This window comes from Phyllobates terribilis, unplaced genomic scaffold (genome assembly GCF_046119375.1).
Source record: "Phyllobates terribilis strain yellow unplaced genomic scaffold, ASM4611937v1 Scaffold_11__3_contigs__length_659146591, whole genome shotgun sequence".
Classification (NCBI taxonomy): domain Eukaryota; kingdom Metazoa; phylum Chordata; class Amphibia; order Anura; family Dendrobatidae; genus Phyllobates; species Phyllobates terribilis.
The window spans coordinates 592,764,743-592,790,739 of NW_027362771.1; the positions used below are offsets into that span (position 1 = coordinate 592,764,743).

Below are 25,997 nucleotides of genomic sequence, written 5' to 3' on the forward strand. Positions count from 1 at the left end.
CATGACCAGACAGGCTTTGGGTGCAGGTGGAGGACCGAGAGGAGGTTGAGGAGGCAGAAGCAGTGGAGGAACTTTGAGATAAAGAGGATTGACGCACAACTCGTGGGGACGGCAAGACTTGGACAGCAGCCCCTTGTCCTGCTGTCACCATAGTTACCCAGTGCCCAGTCAGCGACATGTAACGCCCCTGTCCATGCCTACTCGTCCAAGTGTCTGTGGTGAAATGGACCCTGTCACACACAGACTTTCTCAAAGAAGCGGTGATGTTGTGTGCGATATGCTGGTGGAGCGCAGGCACACCTTTCTTTGAGAAGTAGTGCCGACTGGGCATCTGGTACTGGGGCACTGCGACGGACATAAGGTCTCGAAAATCCTCTGTGTCCACCAGGCGGAAAGGCAGCATTTCTGTAGCCAAGAGCTTGCAGATGGTGAAATTCAACCTCTTAGCTTTCTCATGGCTAGGAGGAAATGGTCTTTTACTTGTCCACATCTGAGGGACCGAGGGCTGGCTATTGTGCTTAGACGGGGTTGATAAGGGTGTACTCGGCAAACTGCCGGTCTGTGAGGAAGATGCAGGCGGACATGTTAGGTTGCCTTGATCCAAAGGTGGTGCTATCGATGTCGGAAAGCGCTCAACACCAGCTGGTGTTACCACCTCCAAAGAAAATGATGACCTGCCAATCACGCTGGCTGTTGCGGGTAAAGAGGTGGCAGGTCTGCGCCCCAAAACAGGTGTGACTGCTGTGTCCCCAGTCACAGAGGATGAAGAGGCCACAGATGCACAAGATATGGCAGACGGTGGTTGGCCCGGCCGGCTAGGCCGCATTGTAGCACAGTGAGCTTCCCACTGCAACTTATGCTTCATGTCCATGTGCCGGTTCATGCATGAAGTACTCAAACTATGTATTTTTTGGCCTCTACTTAGCATTTGCAGGCAAATGTTACAGATAACACGAGTTGTGTCATCTTTATCCATCTGAAAAAATGCCCAGGCTATGCAAGGCTTAGCACCCATGCGACCTGAAGAGCCACCACAACTTGTGGTGAGAGGCAGAGTTGTGTTTGAGGATGCAGATGTTCACGTGCTTACAGTACTACGTCTCTGTCCAGGGAGGCGCAACCTGACCTCATCGTCACTAGCATCCTCCTCCACCTCCTCTGCTGACCTCATCTCTTGGCTGACTGTGGTTTGACAGTAAGTGGGATCTCCAACCTCATCATCATCACCCTGTGCGTTATCACACCCGTCGTCCTTAGAGCCAACCTGTTCCTGCCCTGACAAAAAACTAAAGTTGTCGCTCCAATCAGGTATTTGAGTCTCATCATCGTCTTCCTCATTGTCTCCACCAACAGGAGTTACAGTTTGGGAATGAGGGTCTACATTATGGTCAGAACCTTCTGCGTCTGGTCGTGGATCCGTCTCATAAAGATTCTGGGCATCAGTGCAGATCATTTCCTCGTCTGGATTCACAGAAGCGCTGGAGTCGACCTCTGATTCCCAGGCTATAGTATGAGTAAACAGCTCTGCAGACTCAACCATCTGTTCTACCTCATACTCAGACGGGCAGCTGGAGATTTGGGAGCTGTGAGGAAGCAAGTGCGATTTGGGTGACACCTTTGAGGACTGGAGTATTTGTGATGTTGAAGTTGATGTGGAGGAGAGCCCACTTAAAGGAACACTTGATATCCGTTGAAGCACCTGCTGTTTTTGTGCCTCATCTGGAATTTGTAGCGATTGGCGTGGCCGTAAGAAAGGGATCTTATCACATTGTCCACTAAAAGAAGTAGACATTTTAGTTTGGCTGGAAGATGGTCTTTCTTCTGCAGATGTTACTGTTGCTTTAACACTTACCCCACGGACACAACCTTTTTTCCTCTTCCCAACACGCCTATTCCCCTTTCCACCAGCAGCAGGTCTTTTTCCACTCATTTTGGTGGTTAACTAATTCACAACTCTGGAGTTGTTTGCACAAATAAACAATGGATGGGAACCCAGCAGAGCTGAGTGGCCAAACTGTGGTATTAGGCCAAAACTATTGGCTGGGTTAGATGCAGAAAAAAATTATATTCAATTTGCAACCTGATGGAGGTCAGTATAGATGGACTAATAGAACAAGTCCCACACACAGCTAGAAGCCCAAATATTTTTTCAGAGGTAGATGCAGAAAAAAATTGCATTCAGTTTGCAACCTGATGGAGGTCAGTATAGATGGACTAATAGAACAATTCCCACACACTGCTAGAAGTCCAAATATTTTTTCAGAGCTAGATGCAGACTAAAAATTATTTTGAATTTGCAACCTGATGGAGGTCAGCATAGGTGGACTAATAGAACAAGTCCCACACACTGCTATAAGGCCAAATATTTTTTCAGAGCTAGATGCAGAAAAAAATTATATTCAGTTTGAAACCTGATGGAGGTCAGTATAGATGGACTAATAGAACAAGTCCCACACACAGCTAGAAGCCCAAATATTTTTTCAGAGGTAGATGCAGAAAAAAATTAAATTCAGTTTGCAACCTGATGGAGGTCAGTATGGATGGACTAATAGAACAAGTCCCACACACAAATTGTTCAAATTGTTCGAGCCGCTCGGCGAACACGAACAATTTGAGAAAAATTCGGCTGTTCGAGGTTATGTTCGATAACTGTTCGTGCACCAAAATCATAACTGGATTTTTTCTCAGTAATGATGAAAATTAATGTTAATACGCAGTTTGAGTGTACAGCGGGGTGGGGGGAGGGGCAGGGGATGGATCTCAGCAGGAACAGTGAAGATCTCCATTTTTTTTTCTCTTTCCCGCATTTGCAGTGGGGAGGTGCAATCTGTCAGCCTATCAGCAGCGCACACACGGAGCGAAGTGCTTTTTTTCACACAAGCAAGGGCATGTGTCATTGGCAGTGTATGTCACATGTCCTTGCCCTATAAGACCAAGCCATTTTCCCCGTCGCCACCATTTTCTCACTGCTGCAGCTGCGTGTTAGACGGCACCGCTGTTGCTGTGTGCGCTATACCTTGTTAATTTCAAGCCAATTTTCGCACAAATATACAGATAGCTTGGGAGTAGGGAATAGTTGTGATTGCAGTCCTTTTAAGGACTAGGTTACAGCATTTCCTACGACTTTTATCAGGGAGGTCTGTGCTCTTAAATAGATAGGTTGTGGGAGTAAAGACTAATTGTAATTGGAGTCCTTTTCAGGACTAGGTTACATCAGTTCCTATCAGTTTTTGCCAGGAAGGTCTGTGCAAGTGCTGTGCAAGTTTTTTTCACAGCATTTGGCTGAATCTAGCAAAGCTAATCCTTTTTGGCCTATTGCAGAGTGTGTTAGTCAGTGGAGTAGCCTATCTGTGTTGCAAGATATAACACCTGTGTATAGAATACCAATTTTTTTACTGCACCTAGTGAAGTAAAATCTTTTGGGCATAGCATCATTCTATTAGTCCATCTATACTGACCTCCATCAGGTTGCAAACTGAATATAATTTTTTTCTGCATCTAGCTCTGAAAAAATATTTGGGCTTCTAGCTGTGTGTGGGACTTGGTCTATTAGTCCATCTATACTGACCTCCATCAGGTTGCAAATTAAAAATAATTTTTTTCTTCATTTAGCTCTGAAAAAATATTTGGGCTTCTAGCAGTGTGTGGGACTTGTTCTATTAGTCCTTCTATACTGACCTCCAGCAGGTTGCAAATTGAATATAATTTTTTTCTGAATCTAGCTCTGAAAAAATAGTTGGGCTTCTAGCGGTGTGTGGGACTTGGTCTATTAGTCCATCTATACTGACCTCCATCAGGTTGCAAACTGAATATAATTTTTTTCTGCATCTAGCTCTGAAAAAATATTTGGGCTTCTAGCAGTGTGTGGGACTTGGTCTATTAGTCCATCTATACTGACCTCCATCAGGTTGCAAATTAAAAATAATTTTTTTCTTCATTTAGCTCTGAAAAAATATTTGGGCTTCTAGCAGTGTGTGGGACTTGTTCTATTAGTCCTTCTATACTGACCTCCAGCAGGTTGCAAATTGAATATAATTTTTTTCTGCATCTAGCTCTGAAAAAATAGTTGGGCTTCTAGCGGTGTGTGGGACTTGGTCTATTAGTCCATCTATACTGACCTCCATCAGGTTGCAAATTAAAAATAATTTTTTTCTGCATCTAGCTCTGAAAAAATATTTGGGCTTCTAGCAGTGTGAGGGACTTGGTCTATTAGTCCATCTATACTGACCTCCATCAGGTTGCAAATTAAAAATAATTTTTTTCTGCATCTAGCTCTGAAAAAATATTTGGGCTTCTAGCAGTGTGTGGGACTTGGTCTATTAGTCCATCTATACTGACCTCCATCAGGTTGCAAATTAAAAATATTTTTTTTCTGCATCTAGCTCTGAAAAAATATTTGGGCTTCTAGCAGTGTGTGGGACTTGGTCTATTAGTCCATCTATACTGACCTCCATCAGGTTGCAAATTAAAAATAATTTTTTTCTTCATTTAGCTCTGAAAAAATATTTGGGCTTCTAGCAGTGTGTGGGACTTGTTCTATTAGTCCTTCTATACTGACCTCCAGCAGGTTGCAAATTGAATATAATTTTTTTCTGCATCTAGCTCTGAAAAAATAGTTGGGCTTCTAGCGGTGTGTGGGACTTGGTCTATTAGTCCATCTATACTGACCTCCATCAGGTTGCAAATTAAAAATAATTTTTTTCTGCATCTAGCTCTGAAAAAATATTTGGGCTTCTAGCAGTGTGTGGGACTTGGTCTATTAGTCCATCTATACTGACCTCCATCAGGTTGCAAATTAAAAATAATTTTTTTCTGCATCTAGCTCTGAAAAAATATTTGGGCTTCTAGCGGTGTGTGGGACTTGGTCTATTAGTCCATCTATACTGACCTCCATCAGGTTGCAAATTAAAAATAATTTTTTTCTGCATCTAGCTCTGAAAAAATATTTGGGCTTCTAGCAGTGTGTGGGACTTGGTCTATTAGTCCATCTATACTGACCTCCATCAGGTTGCAAATTAAAAATAATTTTTTTCTGCATCTAGCTCTGAAAAAATATTTGGGCTTCTAGCGGTGTGTGGGACTTGGTCTATTAGTCCATCTATACTGACCTCCATCAGGTTGCAAATTAAAAATATTTTTTTTCTGCATCTAGCTCTGAAAAAATATTTGGGCTTCTAGCAGTGTGTGGGACTATTTGTATTAGTGGATCTATACTGACCTCCATCAGGTTGCAAACTGAATAAATTTTTTTCTGCATCTACCTCTGAAAAATTATTTGGCCTTCTAGTAGTGTGTCGGACTTTCTCTATTAGTCCATCTATACTGACCTCCATCAGGTTGCAAATTAAAACTAATTTTTATCTGCATCTACAGTACCTCTGAAAAAATATTTGGGCTTCTAGCTGTGTGTGGGACTATTTGTATTAGTCCATCTATACTGACCTCCATCAGGTTGCAAATTCAAAATAATTTTTTTCTGCATCTAACCCAGCCAATAGTTTTGGCCTAATACCACAGTTTGGCCACTCAGCTCTGCTCGGTTACCATCCATTGTTTTTTTGTGCAAACAACTCCAGAGTTGTGAATTAGTTACCCACCAAAATGAGTGGAAAAAGGCCTGCTGCTGGTGGAAAGGGGAATAGGCGTGTTGGGAAGGGGAAAAAAGGTTGTGTCCGTGGGGTAGGTGTTAAAGCAACAGTAACATCTGCAGAAGAAAGACCATCTTCCAGCCAAACTAAAATGTCTACTTCTTTTAGCGGACAATGTGATAAGATCCCTTTCTTACGGCCACGCCAATCGCTACAAATTCCAGATGAGGCACAAAAACAGCAGGTGCTTCAACGGATATCAAGTGCTCCTTTAAGTGGGCTCTCCTCCACATCAACTTCAACATCACAAATATTCCAGTCCTCAAAGGTGTCACCCAAATCGCACTTGCTTCCTCACAGCTCCCAAATCTCCAGCAGCCCGTCTGAGTATGAGGTAGAACAGATGGTTGAGTCTGCAGAGCTGTTTACTCATACTATAGCCTGGGAATCAGAGGTCGACTCCAGTGCTTCTGTGAATCCAGACGAGGAAATGATCTGCACTGATGCCCAGAATCTTTATGAGTCGGATCCAGGACCAGACGCAGAAGGTTCTGACCATAATGTAGACCCTCATTCCCAAACTGTAACTCCTGTTGGTGGAGACAATGAGGAAGACGATGATAAGACTCAAATACCTGATTGGAGCGACAACTTTAGTTTTTTGTCAGGGCAGGAACAGGTTGGCTCTGAGGACGACGGTTGTGATAACGCACAGGGTGATGATGATGAGGTCGGAGATCCCACTTACTGTCAACCCACAGTCAGCCAAGAGATGAGGTCAGCAGAGGAGGTGGAGGAAGATGCTAGTGACGACGAGGTCAGGTTGAGCCTTCCTGGACAGAGACATAGTACTGGAAGCACGTCAACAACTGCATCCTCAAACACAACTCTGCCTCTCACCACAAGTCGTGGTGGCTCTTCAGGTCTCATGGGTGCTAAGCCTTGCATAGCCTGGGCATTTTTTCAGATCGATAAAGATGACCCAACTCGTGTTATCTGTAACATTTGTCAGCAAAAGCTAAGTAGAGGCCAAAAAATACATAGTTTGAGTACTTCATGCATGAACCGGCACATGGACATGAAGCATAAGTTGCAGTGGGAAGCTCAGTGTGCTACAATGCGGCCTAGCCGGCCGGGCCAATCACCGTCTGCCATATCTTGTGCATCCGTGGCCTCTTCATCCTCTGTGACTGGGGGGACAGCAGTCACACCTGTTTTGGGGCGCAGACCTGCCACCTCTTTACCCGCAACAGCCAGCGTGATTGGCAGGTCATCATTTTCTTTGGAGGTGGTAACACCAGCTGGTGTTGAGCGCTGTCCGACATCGATAGCACCACCTTTGGATCAAGGCAACCTAACATGTCCGCCTGCATCTTCCTCACAGACCGGCAGTTTGCCGGGGACACCCTTATCAACCCCGTCTAAGCACAATAGCCAGCCCTCGGTCCCTCAGATGTGGACAAGTAAAAGACCATTTCCTCCTAGCCATGAGAAAGCTAAGAGGTTGAATTTCACCATCTGCAAGCTCTTGGCTACAGAAATGCTGCCTTTCCGCCTGGTGGACACAGAGGATTTTCGAGACCTTATGTCCGTCGCAGTGCCCCAGTACCAGATGCCCAGTCAGCACTACTTCTCAAAGAAAGGTGTGCCTGCGCTCCACCAGCATGTCGCACACAACATCACCGCTTCTTTGAGAAACTCTGTGTGTGACAGGGTGCATTTCACCACAGACACTTGGACGAGTAGGCATGGACAGGGGCGTTACATGTCGCTGACTGGGCACTGGGTAACTATGGTGACAGCAGGACAAGGGGCTGCTGTCCAAGTCTTGCCGTCCCCACGAGTTGTGCGTCAATCCTCTTTATGTCAAAGTTCCTCCACTGCTTCTGCCTCCTCAACCTCCTCTCGGTCTTCCACCTGCACCCAAAGCCTGTCTGGTCATGCCACAAGCTTTCTAACTGCGCAGAAGGGATCCTGCACACCTCCTTACTATGCTGGCAGTAGGGCTCAACGTCATCAGGCGGTTTTTACATTGAAATGTCTGGGAAATGTGAGTCACACAGCTGAGGAGTTGTGGTCAGCTCTGGAGAACCAATTTCATGAATGGTTGTCTCCACTGGACCTGAAACCAGGGAAGGCCGTGTGCGACAATGCTGCAAACCTGGGTGCGGCCCTTCGCCGGGGCAATGTCACACACGTGCCTTGTATGGCTCACGTGTTGAACCTGGTTGTCCAGCAATTTTTAGCCCACTATCCCAGACTAGATGGCCTTCTGCAGAGGGCACGGTCGCTGTGTGCTCACTTCCGCCGTTCGCATCCCGCAGCTCAGCGACTTACATCTCTACAGAAGTCGTTGGGCCTGCCACTTCACCGGCTAAAATGCGATGTGCCTACCCGGTGGAATTCAACTCTGCACATGTTGCAGCGACTGTGGCAGCACCGACAAGCCCTGGTGCAATACGATCTGATGTATAGCCTGGGCCAACGAGATTCAGAGGTGGGGCAAATCACGCTGAAGGAGTGGTCTCAGATCAGGGACCTATGCACCCTTCTGCACAGTTTTGAAATGGCGACGAAGATGTTTAGTGCTGACGATGCCATTATCAGCATGACTATTCCGGTGATTTACATGCTGGAGCACATGTTAAACAGAATTCGGAGTCAGGTGGTGGCACAAGAGGAGGTGGAGGAAGTAGAGGAGGAGGAGTTGTATGCGGAAGGGCTAACATCTGCAAGGTCCAGACGGTCGGCAGCACCAAGGCGGCAGGCATGTGAGGGTGGGGGTGATGGTTTTACCAGGGCGCATCGTAGCAGCCAAACTAGTGAGGAAGGTGCAGGAGCCCAGGAAGAAGTGGAGGACGAACTGATGGAAGACTCATCAGATGAGGGAGACCTTGATCACATTTCTGTTGTGCGAGGTTGGGGGGAGAGGACAGAGGAAGGAAGCATGATTGTTACCTTGCCACCAACACAACAGGGACTTGGTGCTCCTGGATGCGCAACACACATGAGTGCCTTCTTGCTGCACTACCTGCAACATGACCCTCGAATTGTGAGAATTAGAAATAATCCTGACTACTGGGTTGCCACACTGTTAGATCCCCGGTACAAAAGTAAATTTGCAGAAATTATTCCTGCCATAGAAAGGGATGCACGCATGCAGGAGTATCAGCAGAGACTGTTGCAGAATCTTACATGTGCTTTTCCACAAAATACCAGTGGTGCACGTAGTGAATCTCACAGTTCCAACTTGCCAACCGTGGGACCGTCAAGTGTTCAGCACTCAAACCATAACAGAACCACAGTATCTGCTGGTAACATCAATTTTGCGGAATCATTTCACCACTTTTTTAGCCCATCCTTTGCAAGGCCACAGGAGACAAGAATTCTGACACATAGTCAACGCCTAGAGACGATGGTACAGGAGTATCTCCAAGTAAACATTGAAGCCACGACTGTGTCACTGGACCCTTGCTCTTTTTGGGCTTCCAATCTGGATAAATGGCCGGAGCTAGCCACTTACGCCTTGGAGATCTTGTCATGCCCCGCAGCCAGCGTTCTGTCTGAACGTGTGTTCAGCGCTGCTGGTGGTGTGCTGACAGATAAGCGCACGCGGCTCTCCACTGATAATGTAGACAGACTCACGTTCATAAAGATGAACAAATCATGGATCCGAAATGACTTTTCTACCCCTGTGTCATCCTGGGGAGAGTAAAAGCTTGATGATTGGTTAAAATCACCCTACCAACCGTTTTAAGCTTTCAAATTACTAATCATGTTTATCTGTATCTTGACTGGAAAATAATTTGGGCTTTGTAGCAGTGTGCAGCACTGATCCTATTAGGCCATCTATACTAAAGCTTCACCAGATTTAAAATTAAAAATAATTTTTAGCTGCATCTAGCCCGGAAAATAATTTTGGGGCTCCGAGATGCGCAAGGCACATAAGTGCCTTCTTGCTGCACTACCTGCAGCATGACCCTCATATTGTCAGAATTCGAAGTAATCATGACTACTGGGTTGCCACACTCTTAGATCCCCCAAACTTTTCGATCAACCTTTTCATTTTAATAAAGACCAAAAAAATGGTCATTTTTGAAATTATAAGCATTAGCAGGTTGTTAGAAACTGAAATCAAACAGTTTTCAACTCAAAACTTTATTCTAGGTGATGTTACATTTTCACATAGGACCCCTTGTTCGAAAGGAGCTTCTGAACTCTCTCGTCCATTGAATTTGTCAGGTTTTGGATGGTTTCTGCTTCAATTGTTTTGCATGAGGACAGAATACCCTCCCAGAGCTGTTGCTTAGATGTGAACTGCCTCCCGCCATCATAGACACTCCTTTTAATGATGCTCCAAAGGTTCTGAATGGGGTAGAGGTCAGGGGAGCATGGGGGTCACACCATAAGTTTGTCCCCTTTTATGCCCATATCAGCCAGAGATGCAGATGTTTTATGTGCAGCATGAGATGGTGCATTATCATGCAGAAAAATGATCTTGCTGTGAAATACACGGTTCTTCTTCTTGAACCATGGCAGGAAGTGCTGTTTGAGAAAATCCACATACATTATGGAGTTCATCTTTAGCGCCTTCAGGGATCCTAAAGGGGCCGACAATCTCTCTCCCCATGATTCCAGCCCAAAACATTACTCCACCTCCTCCTTGTTGGCGCTGTAGCCGTGTTTGCGTGGGGTGTCCATCAACCAGCCATCCTCCACTCCATCCATCTGGACCATCGAGCGCTGCACGGCACTCATCCGTGAACAAAACAGTTTTGAAATCAGTCTTCATGTAATGTTTATCCCACTGGAGCCGTTTCTGCTTGTGTGAAGTGGATAGAGGAGGTCGACAGGATGGCGCATGCACAGCTGAAAACCTCTGAAGGACCCTGCATCTTGTTGTTCGGGGGACGTTGGAGGCACAAGCAGCTTCAAAAACTTGTCTGCTGCTATGACAAGGCTTTTTTGCCGCTGCTCTTTCAACCTGACGTAATTGCCTGTAGGAAAGAGTCCTCAATTTGCCCTTATCAGCACGCACACATGTGTACTGTGAATCAGCTACATACTTCTTGATTGCCAAGACACTTCATCCTGATCATCGCACAATGTTGATTGTAGTCATGCCTTGACCTAAACACTCCACAATTTGTTGCTTCTCAGCAGCCGACACATCCTTTTTCTTTCCCATTTTGGCAGAAAATGTAGGCTGCTTAATAATGTGAGAGAGCCTTCTTAAGTAGTCTTGCCTTTCATTGGACACACCTGCCAAACTAATTAGCACAGGTGTCTGCAATTGCTTACAGTGATATAAAGAGCCCTGACACACATCACCATCAATGAGTTTAACTGACAAACAAACAAATTCTTCCCTTATCACTCCTAAACACTTTTTGTATAATAATTTGGAACGCAGTGTACATGTGCTTTTCCACAAAACACCAGTGGTTCACGTAGTGAATCTTACAGTTCTAACTTGCCAACCGTGGTCTGTATGGAGTTGTTCAATAAAGGGCCCAAAATTAAGATAACATAGATGGGAGAGGTCTCTTTGAATAGGAATTCCTAAGTATTTGATACCCTGTGAGGGCCAGGCAAAGGGAAAGTTGGACTGGATGGAATCCTGTATGGATTTGGGGAGGGAGACATCGAGGGCCTCAGACTTCGCTGCATTGATTTTAAAATTTGACCATGTAACAAAGTGATCTATTTCAGCCATAACAGCATGGATGGATATATGTGATTGAGTGATATATACTAGGACATCATCAGCAAATAGAGAGCACTTGTACTCAATGCCTCCCACCTCAATCCACCTAATATTGGGGTTATGGCGAATTGATGAGAGCAGGTGCTCCGTCACTAGGATGTATAAGAGAGGGGACAGAGGACATCCCTGCCTTGTCCCATTGGTGATTGTGAAAGGTGATGAAAATGTTCTGATGCACCCCCTGGGCCTTGGGACACCCGGAGCCGGACCCTTTTTGGTGGATGCTGGTGGTTGTAGTCTCCGTGGCGGCGACCCGGTTCCGTGGCTCAGGGCGGTCAAACCAGTGGCGGAACTATTTATGTGGTTTTGATGTTTAAATGTCCGACTACGCCACCCGTGGATTGCTGTCAGAGTGAACCGCCGCTGCAGGGCAGACCACTGAGGCTGGTGTTGTGGGTGCAGCAGAGCGTAGCATAACTCCCCACGGGAGGAGTATAGCCTCAGGGCAGTGTATGCGGAGGATGGGGGTGATGGTGCAGGGCAGCAGCAGTAACGACACGGAGTCAGTGATGCAGTTGAGGGCCTTTACTCACAGTTCTTATTATCCAGACCACGTCTGCAGGTAACGGCTGCCCACGTCGTACTGTGCTCACCAGGTGAGGGGCTCAGACAACTCCCAGATAACTTTGGAGCACTTCACAGGACCCCCTTTGTGTGTCCTTTGTCTGGCCTTTCTTACCAACACTTCTGTCCGGCTGCCTCGGGCCTCCTCTTGGTAAACTTGGCGCCAGTTTCCCTGACCCTATGTGGTGCCTTCCTAGAGGGTGTAGCGAGGGGCTGCGCCACATAAAATGTCAGAGCCTCCTGTTTCTAGCTGAGGGTCGTTTCCTGCCTCCACTAGTTCGGGGACCGGTCTCCCCCTTTGGCCTGACCCCTCCACGCAGGTGGATTCGGGCGTGCGGTGGCGACTCGCCCGTCCGCACCCCTGGGATCCCTTCATTCCTCGTTCCTGGAGCCTTCTCCGCTCCTCTTCCTTCCTTCTCCCTCTTCCAGGCCTGGGCCTCTGTTACTAGGCCCGCCTCCGGAGCAGAGCTCATGCAGAGCCCCTGCTCCCTGCCACTTCTGCTCAGACTTCTCTGCACTGAACTAAAATGGTGCCCACCTTTTATACTCCCTTCTCAATGCACCCAGGAACTGCTTCCTCCCTGCTCCTGCACTACAGGGTTCCCCTTTCTCAGTGTTCCCTCCCCCCACTCCAGCCAGGGACAGGGACTGTCGTGCCCATCTCAGGGGCATATTGGTCGCCCTGCCCCACGGCAATGTGGTGTAATGCATGCAGGTGTCGGGTCCTGATCCACACTCCATCCTTACCTGAGAGTGAGATATCACACCTCTGGGTGAGGTGCAATACGTATGTAGCAACAAAGCCCTCAGGGTGCTACAGTTCCATTTATCTTCAGCCTAGGTGACGTATTGCAATACAGGGCCGTGATTTTGGCTATAAAAGGGTCCCCTAGACCCCTACCCCAAGCTTTTTAAGAGAATCATATATGGCGTGCCAGGAGACTCTATGGAATGCTTTCTCAGCATCCAACGAGAGTATCTAATTACAAATTTTTAACTGCATCTAGCCCAGGAAATACTTTGTGCCTAGTAGCAGTGTCTGCTAGTGAGCGGATTATCCCGGCTGTTAAGCAAGCTGCACCACCTGTAGTTTAGACACTTAATTTTTTCAAAGGAAATGCTTCGGGACCATGGGATACTTAGTGAAGAGCATCAGGAGGCATCCCAAGGCATAGGGGCTGGGACTGGCAGTAGGATGCCTTGCGGTGGACAGCCGAGCTCGATCCTTATAAAAGCTTTTTAACTGCAGCAGCTTTAGTGGACGCTACTGGAGCTGGAATTACCGCGGCTGCTGGCATGAGACTTGCCCTCCAATAGATCCTTGTAAATGGATTTAAAGTGTATTCATTCAAATTAGAGAGACAATTTAAATTAAAAAGCTTAGAGCTGCCTCCACCACAGGGGGGCTCGCTCGACCCACCAGCGGACAGGCACCAGTATTCGGAGAGGGGGGCTGGCCGTCAGGGTTCACCGCGGCTCTGGCACAAACCCGGCGACACGGAGGTGGCACGGGCAGGAGCGTACTGGCCGTGTCGGCTTCTCACTTTTTGGATTTTAGAAGAGCATGACATGCCTATATCTGTGTCTCCCCCTCCTTTTACTCCTCCACCTCTTTTATTTTCGCATGACTATATGTACTTGTCACTTTTCCATGTGTTAGTTATGTCTTCTGAGCAGTTTGTCAGCTTTTGGACACCTTTGAAGGTGTTTTCTATGTGTTTCTATGTGTTTTTGTTTGCCTGCCATTGGTTTTAACGGTGTTCGAAGGTGTTCGACGAACAGTTCGACGAACAGTTCGGCGAACACACGGGTGTTCGACGAACCGAACCGAACTCGAACACTACGGGGGTGGCTCAACACTACTTACTAGTACCTCAGATGAGCTAAGTTTAGGTGCAAAGACTGTAACCATTGGATCATCTCCTACTGATGGTAAGTTTTTTCAGATATCTTACATTCAATATTAAAATTGATGTTCATCATACATAACAACAGGAAGTTCCTAAGAGAAGTCTTTTCTGACCAAACTACCATCAGCAAAAGGAGGCGCACAGCATTGATCTTGTTTCGGCTATGCGCTGTTATGCGAGAGACCCACAAGACTGGCACCAAACCAGCAAAGGTGCAGCCACAGACTCACTTGGTGCACGCTGCCCAACTAGGTGACCCCTTAGGGGCCAGGAAAACTTTTCACCCAGCTCTCAGTAAATGGAAGGTGGGCTTTGGCAGAGTCCTTCCCAGGCCCACTGTCACCAGACAGCTGTCGTCTGGTGACATGGTCAGTACCTAGTCAAGAACCAGATGAGTAGCTCTGCAAGAACACCAGGAATTGTAACCAGTCAACACCACTCACCACCGCAGCACATAGGAACTGGAGTAAATGACTAAGGACTGAGTAGGGAACTGGATTAAATAGCCCGCCTCATGATCAAATGTTGAATACCTCCCAATCATCCCCAGACAACCACTCCCTTATAGCTTGCACAGCAGACTGGACACAAACCCACCACTGCCTAGTGCCAGACACAGCAACGTCCTGCACAGCCTGGCAACTGGGGAAATCAGTGAGAGACACGGCATCCCACATCCTCACACATCTTACAACACCAGAACGTGATACTCCATAAGACTGGGACGGTTTTCCTATACGCATAGTAGCTCCGCCTCCAGGGTCAGGACAATGGCAGCGCCTGCGAAGGGAGTAGCGTAGTACTGGACCTGATCCATTCCCAGGTGGGAGCACAGAACCACAATTCCTAACAGTTTCTACCTAGATCCATTTTATGCTTTAGCATCATATACCTCATTGGTTTTGGGTGTTTATATAAATGTTGACTTTAACTTACAGGCACCTCAGGTGGGACAGCATCAAGTACAGATTCTGTATCTAGTGGATCATCTTCTACAGCTGGTAAGTAAATTAGATAACTTACAATAAATTTGGCAATTGAAGATCATCATATATGACCCCAGCAAGCCGTTGTAGCTCATTTTACAAGAGATTGCCCACATTAGCAGGCCCTTTTTATTGCAGAATTGCTAGTTACAATAAAATAATGTAAGTAGGTTAAACTTTGGGTGTTCATTATATGCTACATTTATATATGTTATAGAAACATCAGAGGATACCACAGCATATCCAGAATCTTCTTCTGGTGAACCACCATATATATCCTATGCAACAGGAACATTTGGCAGATAACCAAATATTTTACATAGATTTCCTAGAAATACAACCAATTGCATAGCTTTCTTTTACTTGACACACACATACGTAACACTCATTATTTTAACAAATGAGGCACTACTTTATTAATGTGGCATGTCGATGGGTGCATGGTCTGCCAGGGCATGTGAACAGTCGCTAGTTAAAAGAGCTCCTAAGCTGCAAATACTAAGGGACTGACCTTAATTAAGAGGTACTGGGGTGTTGCCACTATTCTGCACCTGGTGACTATGACTAGACTTTCATTGAGAGCGCTTTGCCAATTAGGATGCCCTCACTTGCCTGAAAATTTTAGACAAGTGTGTGAGAGTTGGTTTCATACTACTTTTTATGTTAGTTACATTTTTTATTGTACCTTGTTTAAGAGATTTGAACTATTATAGATTATCACGGTCTCATCTCAAATTCCATACAGCTAGTATTTGTTATACTAACAAATGAAATACAAGCTGTATTTGGTTGCAAGGAGCTACCTTTTTCTTAATACATCGTGTTCCAAATAATTATGCAAATGCTATTTTTCCCTGATTTTTCTAAATGGCGGATGCAGATGAGTCAGTATAATTTTCAAATCTTCAATTTTAGGCTTTCTATTTTATTGGGGCCAACATTTAGTTCAAGAAGTGGTTGTCCAAGTAGAGGACAACTTCTTTAAGCTTTCATGAATTATCTAATGTTATCATACCTTGTCTAAGACATTGCACTACTGACGCTTTTGGCAGCTGATAGAAACTTTTTCTTTCCCATATTTTTTTTAAACCTGTGACCTGCTTAATAAAGTTGAACATCCTTCTTAAGTAATTTTCCTTTAATTGGGCTCACCCGGTAAACTAATTATCACAGGTGTTTGAGATCGATTTCAGTGATCTAAAGAACCCTGAGAAATAAACCATCCATGTGTTTATGTGAAAAACTAATAATTACATCTTTATGGCACTAAAAATCCAATCTGCATGATTATTTGACAAGATGTGTATAGCCATGCAATGGATGGATAGATATTCAACTAAAAAATCCATATGGCTGAACAAAGGCAATGCCCTGCTAAGTTTCATAAAGTTTGGGGTGTATGGTGTAATTTTCCATTAACATCTGTGACAGAGTCACTGGTGTTATATGTGAGGGGAGATATGTCTCGCTATGGCTACTAGCCTTAGTAAACTGAACTCACAACTATTCTCCAGCATGTTATATGTTGGGGGTTTAACTTACCATTGTGAAGGGTGTGGTTTGGAGTGAATGACAAAGAGACGGGAGGGATGCAATTCTCCATGCCTCCCCTCAGTGTGTGGCTGAGCAAGTTTAAATGCTCAGTCCTGTTTTTTTTCTGTGGTTGGTGAGTCTGGAGAGTGAAATCTCCAGGCTGTGGAGTCTCAGCCCAGGATGAGCTGAAGTTTGCTGCAAAATGGTGCAGGCGAACCTGTACACACATGGACTGTGTTATCCTTTGTCTTTTTGCTTTACCTTTATGCCAACAAGGTTAAGTTTTATTTTGCTGAAGTCTACAGTGCTTTATGCTGTTAAAATAAACCTGCAGCCAAAATTGTTCCTGGGTCTACTTCCGACCGCAACCGAATGAGTCATCTTGCCACACATCTTATTTTTCCCGGATCCTGTCTGGTTCTATAAGGAATCCTCGGTTAAAGAGGTTATCAAGGACTTTTATTATTTTTGTGTATGAATCTGAGAACTGCGAACTATCTGCATTGGGACGATCTCTGTCAGCTCAGAGCATTGACTCTCTGGCTTTATTTCCACCTCTCATCAACAAAGCAGTTCTTCCTTTTCCAGACTACTCTGTCAACTGGGCGTCCCTACAGATGTTATGCTGATTGATATGCAGCATCCCAGAAGAGAAAATGTTGCTCTGACGATGTGACACCAGCATAAGCCACGGAATCACCGGCTGAAGCGGTCACTGATTGCTTCACGTCAGAGATTGTCACCGGGCAAAACAGGTAGGGAGTTATCAACTACCTGCCTCTTAGTTCTTAGCCCCATGCCCAAAACTAATAAAAATCTCAGATAAACCCTTTAAATATTCTCATTTATGAGAGAAACTTCTATTGACTTTACTAGTCAGTGAGAAGTTTTATTGCACCCCTTCTCATTTTACCTGATGTTTATAAAATGAATCTCAAGATTACCCTTGTATAACATGGTTTAATCCTTAGGATCTCTTAATTATAAAGTTAAGCTCCACTAGGGTACCAGATAATATTTATCATCTTTTAATGCATAAGTGTTGTTTGGTATATCCAATGAATATCGAATTGAATATTATGGTACATTTATTCTCTTAAAGAGGTTGCTCACTACTTTTACATTTATGACCTATTTTTAGGATCATCAATGTCTGATCGACCGGGGTCCGACACGCAGCACCCCTGCCGATTAGCTGAAATCGGTAGCAGTGGAAGCGGCCGTGGCCACCAACTGGAAATATTTACTTATGGTGCCTGGCCATCTACTTGTAGTGGGTGCCGCGGGGTACTATACATCCATCTGCTATTCATATCAATAGGAGGTGTATGTGCAGTAACAAGCCCCGACTGCTAAATGTAGACAGCCAAGATCCGCAAGTAAGTACTTCCACACAGCTTTATTTACTTGGTGTATACTTTACTGTACAAAAGTTTTAGGCAGGTGTAAAAAAACATGCACAAAGTAAGACGTTTTAATAAATAGAAGTGTTACTAGTTTATTTTTATCAATGAACAAAAAGCAAAGTGAATGAACAAAATAGAAATGTAAATCCCATCAGTATTTGGAGTGACCACCCTTTGTCTTCAAAACAGAATCAATTCTTCTAGGTACACTTGCACAAAGTTGGGGATTTTTGTAGGATTATAGTCATGTGTACGAGTAACCAACTATCCTATATGGGGGATAATGATCATTATGTAATATGTAAGTTAAATCACAATTTGTAATCAGAAACTGCTGTGTAGGAGGCTATAACTGGGTGAGGAACAGTCAAAATCTGCTATAAAGTGAGTTTGAGAAAGTCCTGTGTCAAAAGCCAAACATCATGTCAGCAGTAGTGATAGGCGAGCATGCTCGCCACTGCTCGAGACTTGTTCTAGCATCTTGCTGCTCAAGGATGTCAGCACATGTTCGAGTATCCAGGTATTCGGGTGCCATGCTCGATTCGCTACATGTTTGCCACCTAATTTTCAGCCATTTGAGGAGCTGGCTTTGTTGTAAGACTATTGGACCAATGGAAGTAGAGCATAGTCCTTTGCTCTAAGAGACTTTTTCCAGCACTGAGCACCAGTCCCGTCGATATTATCATTATGTTTTATTAATGATTTACTTGTTATGTTTTATACAGTTCTGCTTGCTCAACAGTATGTGTACTTCACTTGTATAGTGTCCAGCATTCCAGTAATCTCATTAGTGATTTGTTTGCTCTTCAGTTCAGCTTCAGGAATCAATGCTTTCATTCAATGACCATATCTCAGGAGCCTTAAACCATTGTTCTCTGAGTGGAGCCATCGCCACAGGCGTCACTAGTGATGAGTGCCTGAAAAATGTTTCATTCTTAAGCCCCCATCACACTAAGCGACGCTACAGCGATCCCGACAACGATACGACCTGTCACGGATCGTTGCTGCGTTGCTATGTGGTCGCTGGTGAGATATCAAACAGTCAGATCTTCCCAACGACGCAGCAGCGATGCAGCGACCCGTAGCAATCTGTATAACGATGCACGCCTATGTGCTTCTGTGTCTGAGTCATCAACAAGGTCGTTGGTAAGGTGTCAAACACACCGATGCATGCTGCGCAGAGGGGCCTCAACGATCAAAGAAATGTCCAGACCATTCCGACATGACCAGCGATCTCACAGCAGGGGCCTGGTCGCTGCTAAGTGTCAAACGTAGCGAAATCGCTACTGAGGTCGCTGTTGCGTCACAAAACTTGCGACTCAGCAGCAATTTCGCTAGTGATCTCGCTTAGGGTGACGGGGGCTTTACAACTAAAAGCAAATTTCTAAGAGGGAGGGGGCTGATGCCGGGGGGAGATAAAAGAAGCCACATGTTTTAGTCAGAAAGTTGTGTGGAAGGACATCAAAGGAACAGGATCGAGACTGAGGACCTGGAAGGATGGATGGAAGCATAGCATATGGAGTGTTGGAAATCAGTTACAGACTGGACTGGATAAGCATGCTACAGTTGTGAGATCTGTCATTTGGATTTAAACTTTCATAAAGGATTGTTGTTACTGGATACCTGTGCTTCCATCAGTTTACCTGTCATCTGGAGGATCCAGGATGGCAACTACAGACTATACTGGCACAAGGGCAGTGGAACTACAGTCCTGGGAAGGGGATCCTGTGGATTGAGACAATTGTATTTTGGGCATTTACATGAAATTTCTGTATTGCCATGGATGTATGGAATAAAATAATGCTGCATCGTTAACCTACCTAGGTGATTATTAAAACCCCACAATCGCACATCTTCACAAGTCACTAAACATACGGAGATTGCCTGGAAATCACAGTTATGCTGTAGCCGTGTTGGCTACCACCATAACTGTGATTGGCCGATCGTATAGTGTCATTGGGGCTATATAAGACCCGTGGCCATCACTTTCATTGCATTTTACTCGGTAATAGCATAGGGAGAGCTGAAGGAGAAGGGACAGTGTGCTGGACAGCATTTATTTTCCATGATTGTGCAATCTTAAGCCAACATTAGTGCTAAGGCAAATAGATTCTATTCTATAATGCTGCAGATAGCTGCATTTTAGGGAGGATTAGCTGCTGGAGTAGGAAGAGTGTAATAGTGGCTTTTAGAGCAGTCTTGATTGCATAACAGTCCTTGATGTTGCTATGTTAAGCTAACAGCCCTTTTCAGGGCTAATTCAAATAGATTCTATTCTGTAAAAATATTGCTCCTATCTGAAAATAATTTAGGGTAAGGTGGTGGAGTAGAGATTAGCGTATTAGAGACATTTCGGCCAGTTTAATTGTGTTCCCGATTGTGTAGTTAAAATGTTTAAGAAATAATCCTTTTACTGACAATTCAAATATTTTCTATTCCCTCAAAATACCCCTCATGACTGAAAATAATTTATGGTTCAGTGGCGGAGTAGGGATTAGCGTCTTACAGACATTTTTTAATGGAGAAAGTTTATGGAGAAGGGAGAGTGTCTTAGAGGCATCTGTCAGGGATTAGGGCCTTACAGTCCTTTGTGCTGGCACATCACAGCGTAAAGTCCTTTCAGGGCAAATTTTAATTGATTCTATTCAGAAATAATACTGTTCTGAGCTGCAATTAGTGTAGGGGAAGTTTATGGAGAAGGGAGAGTGTCTTAGAGTTATATATTCAGGGATTATTATTACTTTACAGTCCTTCATGCTGCAACGTAAAACAAACCGTCCTTATCAGAGTTACATGTATTATATTCTATTATACTCCCTAATAATACCAATGTTAGCTACATTTAGTGTAGGGATAGGTGCTGGAGGAGGAATAGCTTTGGGTTATAGGAGAAGGAGCACATGAAAAATAATAAACCATGAATCATGTACCCTTTCGGTATTGGAAGGGGTGCATGGGAATACACCCGGAAAAAAGCAACACTTAACCCTTGGCCTGGGAACTTTCCATGTGTGGGTGCTCTGGGGAACAGTTGTCTGGCTTATCCCTCTAGCCACCCCGCTGCCTGTTGTGGTGCTGCTGATCCTGCCTCCTCTGCACTGCTGTGATCACTCTTCATGGCACCTTGCCAGGTTAGGTCAGTGACTTCATCTTCCACCACCTCGTCTTCCATTTATGCAATCTGGTCCTCCTCCTGATTTGTTTGCTTAAAAAACATCACTTGTTTTCAACTGTGTCTCCTCATCATCATTAGCCGCTTGAGACTCTAATTGATGTAGCACACCATCGTCTTCTTCTGACTGTGGCTGCACAAATAGTAGGCACTACACACAATCTCCTCATGTCACTCTTGAAATGTCCAGGGCAAGAGGCTGGAATGAATAAATACAAATGTCATCACTCACTCCTTGGACTTGCCATGGTGGAAGGAAGGAGGATCAGGTTAATGATTAGGTGGATCAGACTCTTGGCTACTGAGACTGGACCGTGTGGAAGACAAGGTGGCGATGGTAAACATACTGGAAGCATTTTCTGCCATACAGCCAACCACTTGTTCGCACGGTTTTGCCTGCACAGTGGGACAAGAATTTAGGTCTCGTGGATGAGCATATTTGTTGTGATCCAATTTATGAGTGTATTTATGAGTTCTCCTCAGAGCGTGGGTCAAGAAGGGCTAACAACCACTAATCAGTGTTGTCCAAAATGTATATAACGCGTGGGTCATGAGAAACGCAGTGGTTCATAAAGTTAGCCATGTCTGCTAGACTCCCAACAGACAAGACTTTCCTGTCCCCACTCTCCATCCCCTCCACCTAACATTTCAGCATTGTTGTTGACCAAAAATTTTGGGAAATTTATAAAAAAAAAGTCAGTGAGGCAGGTAATGTACAATAATTGCAAAACTGTCAATCGCTGTTCTGCCCAAAAATGATTTCTGCAGTAATTGAAGCTTTTTAATTTTTTTTTTTAAAAAAGGCCCTCCCAAAATTGAGTGAGGGCCGCCTGATTGCCCTCAGAAATTTATGGTAGGGGGCAGCCTAAGGGCCCTCTCAAATTAATGGTAGAAAGCCGCCAGAAGGCCCTCTCAAATGTATGGTAGAGGGCTTCCTGAGGGCCCTCTCAATTTAATGGTAGAGGGCCGCCTGATTGCCCTCACAAATTTATGGTAGAGGGCCAACTGATTGGCCTCACAAATGTATAGAGGAAGGCCGCCTGAGGACCCTTACAAATTAATGGTATATGGCCACCTGTAGGCCCTCTCAACTGTATGGTAGAGGGCATTTTGAGGGTCCTCCCAAATGTATGGTAGAGGGCAGTCTGCTGGCCCCACAAAATTTATCAGTGTATTTATGAGTTTATTATGTTTTTTGTTATTAGTGTTATTATTGTATTCTATTACATCAATCTTTTGTAACTTGCAATTGTAAATATAATCCAATCTTCATCAAATATATAAATGTTCTCCCCTCCTTCTTCCTTTTGACATTCTTTCCCCTTTTCCTTCCATAATAAAGTTCCCTTACCCTTACTCCCACATTGCTTACCCTCCTTTTATCTGCTATTTAGTATTAGCACTTTACATTGTATTACATTTTAATTCACTTTATTTTTGTATAATCTTTTTGGGGTGTGTAGGGGTGCATGGGAAAACACCATAAAAAACAGGAAAGTTTGATTTGGCTTTATGTTTGGCTGCAGTCAACGAGTGGGGTTGAGAAGTCTGGGTCAATCCAGGCCTTGTTCATTTACATAAGAAACAACTAGTGATGAGCGAGCTTGCTTGCTACAGCTCGGTGCTCGCCCGAGCATCTCACTGCTCGAGATGCTCGGCGCTCGCCGAATATTTCCGGGCTTGCTCGGCGGGAGCTCAGGTCCCCTCCCTGCATGTTTGACGCTCTTTAGGGCGCCAATCAACATGCAGGGATTGCCTGCCATTCATTGTAACGCCGTAGCCATTGTGGTTGTGGCATTACAGTGATTGGCTGGCCGCACAGCGTCATCAGGTCTATATCAGACCTGGCGACGAAATGCTCGTCACAGTCACTCCGGATCAGATAGTGTAGGGAGAGCTGCTGATGCGTCTGGGAGAGATTTGCTTGTGTATTAGGTAGTGTAGGGAGAAAAACCGTACATTACACATATCCATCTCAACAAATAGTCCTTCCGAGGACAAACTAATCCATCTGCAGAGATATCAGGCAGGCAGTGTATATAGGCAGGCAGGTAGGGTATATAGTAGACTGCAGTGCATATAGCACAAGAGGGTCCATTCCAATTCTGCCCTCTGCTGCTGTTAGATATTTCTATACAAAGGCCCAGGTCTCAGGGTCCAGGAATACTTTTTTTTGGATCTTAATCCTCATTATTTGCTTAAAAAGCAATCCAGAGAACACCATTTTTCTGCGCCATTTGCTTGTTGGCACTGCAGAATACAGCCAGGTCCTTTCCATATTACAGTGCTGGAAATCGAGCTATTTAAAACTGTTTTCTCCATCAAACGGATCATATATAAGTTGTCAGAAAATACTGCCATTTCTCGCCTCCATTAAAAATTTCCTTTAGTGTGTCAGTGAAGCAATTCACACCAGTTTGCTGTTCAAAGTACTTACCTACAGGCCAGGCATTTAAAACTCTGTTTTCTCCGTCACATGGATCACATATAAATTCACTCCAAACTCAGTCATTTGTAGTGAGCATGAAAGATACTGTCCTCCATTTAAAATGGGCAAGGCACGTGACAAAGGACGGGGAAGTGGACGTGATGGTGATGGTGCATGCAGAGGCCGAGTACAAGGCCATGGAAAAGCTGAAATTGTGCCACAACAAACACCCACATCTTCTCGCCTGCCCTTCCTGTTCCAATTCCTAGGGGACCGTAGCACACCACTATTGAACCCAGAGCAGTGTCAAAAGGTTGTTGGTTGGATAGCGGATAATGTTTCCAGTCACTTAGCCACCACCACCACCACCCTGTCTTCCACATGGTCAAGTCTCAGTAGCCGTGAGTCTGGACCGCATATTCCTCACCCTGATCCTCCTTCCTCCCACCATGCCGAGTGCCCGGAGACAACTGACCCCACACTTGGACACTCTGAAGAGCTGTTCACTTTTCCATTTATAGATTCGGGCCTCTCGCCCGGTCCACTTGAAGCGGGGCAAGAGGAGATCGCGTGTAGCGATGCCCAAATATTTGAGCAGCCACGGTCACACGAAGTCGACGGTGGGAAAGTGTCACAAGAGGTGGATGATGATGAGACACAATTGCCAGAAATTCAGGAGGAGGACAAGGGTGCGGAAGTGGAAGACGAGGTGGTGGATGATAAAGTAATTGACCCAACCTGGCAGAAGGACATGCAGAGCGAGGACAGCAGCACACAGGGGGAGGGAGGCAGAGCACCCCAACAGGCAGTAGTAAGCAGTGTGGTGGCCGCAGACAGAAGGCAGGCAACCGTTCCCCGTAACACCAGCACAAAGGAAGTTGCCAGTACAACTGTTAGGTCTTCCCGAGTCTGTTTGTTTTTAAAGACTCTGCCGATAACCCCAAAAAGGCCATTTGCACCACCTGCCAGGCCAGGATAAGCAGGGGTGGCAAAACGACCAGCCTGACCACCACCAGCATGATTAGGCACATGGCAGCAAAGTGCAAGACTTTGTGGGCCGAACCCCAGGGTCCAGGAACAGTGTCTGCAGGTGGCAACATTGCTTCTTCTGCTGTTGTGCATGCAAGCCAATCCCCTGTCCATGGTGCATGCAAAGAAGCCTCCTGCCCTGCACCTGTCGTTGCGCACTCTCAAGTAGCAGTATTAGGAAGCACGTCCATGTCCTTGTCCCAGCGCAGCGTTTAGTTGTCCATACCCCTGTTCTTGGAACGCAAGCGCAAATATGCATCCAACGCCCCAGAGGCCACACTTCTAAATTCTCACATTTCACGACTGCTTGCGCTCGAAATATTGCCTTTTAGGCTCGTGGAGACGGAAGCATTCCGCAACTTGATGGCGGCGGCCGTCCCTCGGTGCTCGGTCCCCAGCCGCCACTATTTTTCCCGGTGTGCTGTCCCCGCATTACACAAGCGCTAGTCCCAAAACATTAACCGTGCCCTCATCAACGCAGTTACCGGAAAATTCCACCTAACACGGACACGTGGACAAGTGCTTGTGGGTAGGGACGGTACATCTCGCTGACGGCACACTGGGTTAACATAGTGGAAGCCGGGACCCAGTCGGACCTTAGGACTGAACACGTCCTCCCGACGCGAAGGATTACGGGCCCTAGGTCAATCAGGGTGGCCCCCATGGTCTTTAGTTCCTGCACCTCATCCTCCTCAGCCTCCTCCTCCTCTTCAGCCTCCATCTCCTAAATGACCACATCAGTCACAAGCTGGAAGCACTGCAGCACTGCCTCGGCCAAGCGGCAACAGGCTGTGCTGAAGCTAAAATGCTTGGGTGGCAAACCGCACAATACTGAAGAGTTGTGGACAGCTCTGAAAGAGCAGGCAGTTCTGTGGCTCACACTGCTGAACCTACAGCCAGGCATGGTCGTGTGTGACAATGGCTTGAACCTGGTGGTGGCTCTGAAGCGAGGCGAGCTCACACACCTACCATGCCTGGCCCATGTACTTAACCTCGTGGTTCAGTGGTTTCTCAAATCGTACCCGGAGCTGCTGGATCTGCTTGTTAAAGTGCGCCGCCTGGGTGCCCATTTTAGAAAGTCAGCTACAGCTTCCGCCGCCCTTGCCGTGTTTCAGCAGCATTTGCAGCTTCCGGCTCACAGACTGGTGTGTGATGTCCCCACGCGTTGTAACTCTACACTGCAGATGTTGGGAAGGATTTGTGAGCAGAAGAGGGCAGTTGTTGAGTACCAGCATCAACAAGGCCGTCGGTATTCAGTTCAGACTCCACACATAAGACCTCAGGAGTGGACATGGATGTCAGACATATGTACCATCCTCCAAAACTTTGAGGACTCCACCAAGATGGTGAACGGTGATGACGCCATAATTAGTATCACCGTCCCGCTTCTCTGTCTTCTGAAACACTCTCTGCTCACAATCAAAGAGGAAGCATTGCAGGCGGAACACGATGAGATGGAGCAAGGAACCATATAGGGTGATTACACACAGCCATCCCTCATCTCATCCCAACGTGGATTGGGTGACAATGAGGAACAGGAGAAGGAGGAGGAGGAAGGACAGGAGCTAGTTTCATGCACTATAGACGGTACTACCTGCACAGCTGTCATACTGT

The 25,997-nt window shown here is 45.7% G+C and overlaps 1 protein-coding gene across 4 annotated transcripts in view; it reads left to right on the plus strand.

The window, feature by feature from the left end:
- LOC141167066 (mucin-17-like) overlaps positions 1 to 25,997 on the plus strand; it is a 165,662-nt gene that overhangs the window by 39,880 nt on the left and 99,785 nt on the right. For all 4 annotated transcript variants that reach the window (XM_073654407.1, XM_073654406.1, XM_073654408.1 and 1 more), the window contains one exon: positions 14,768 to 14,830. In XM_073654407.1, the coding sequence (XP_073510508.1) occupies positions 14,768 to 14,830 (63 nt within the window). The remainder of the gene's footprint in view (positions 1 to 14,767; positions 14,831 to 25,997) is intronic.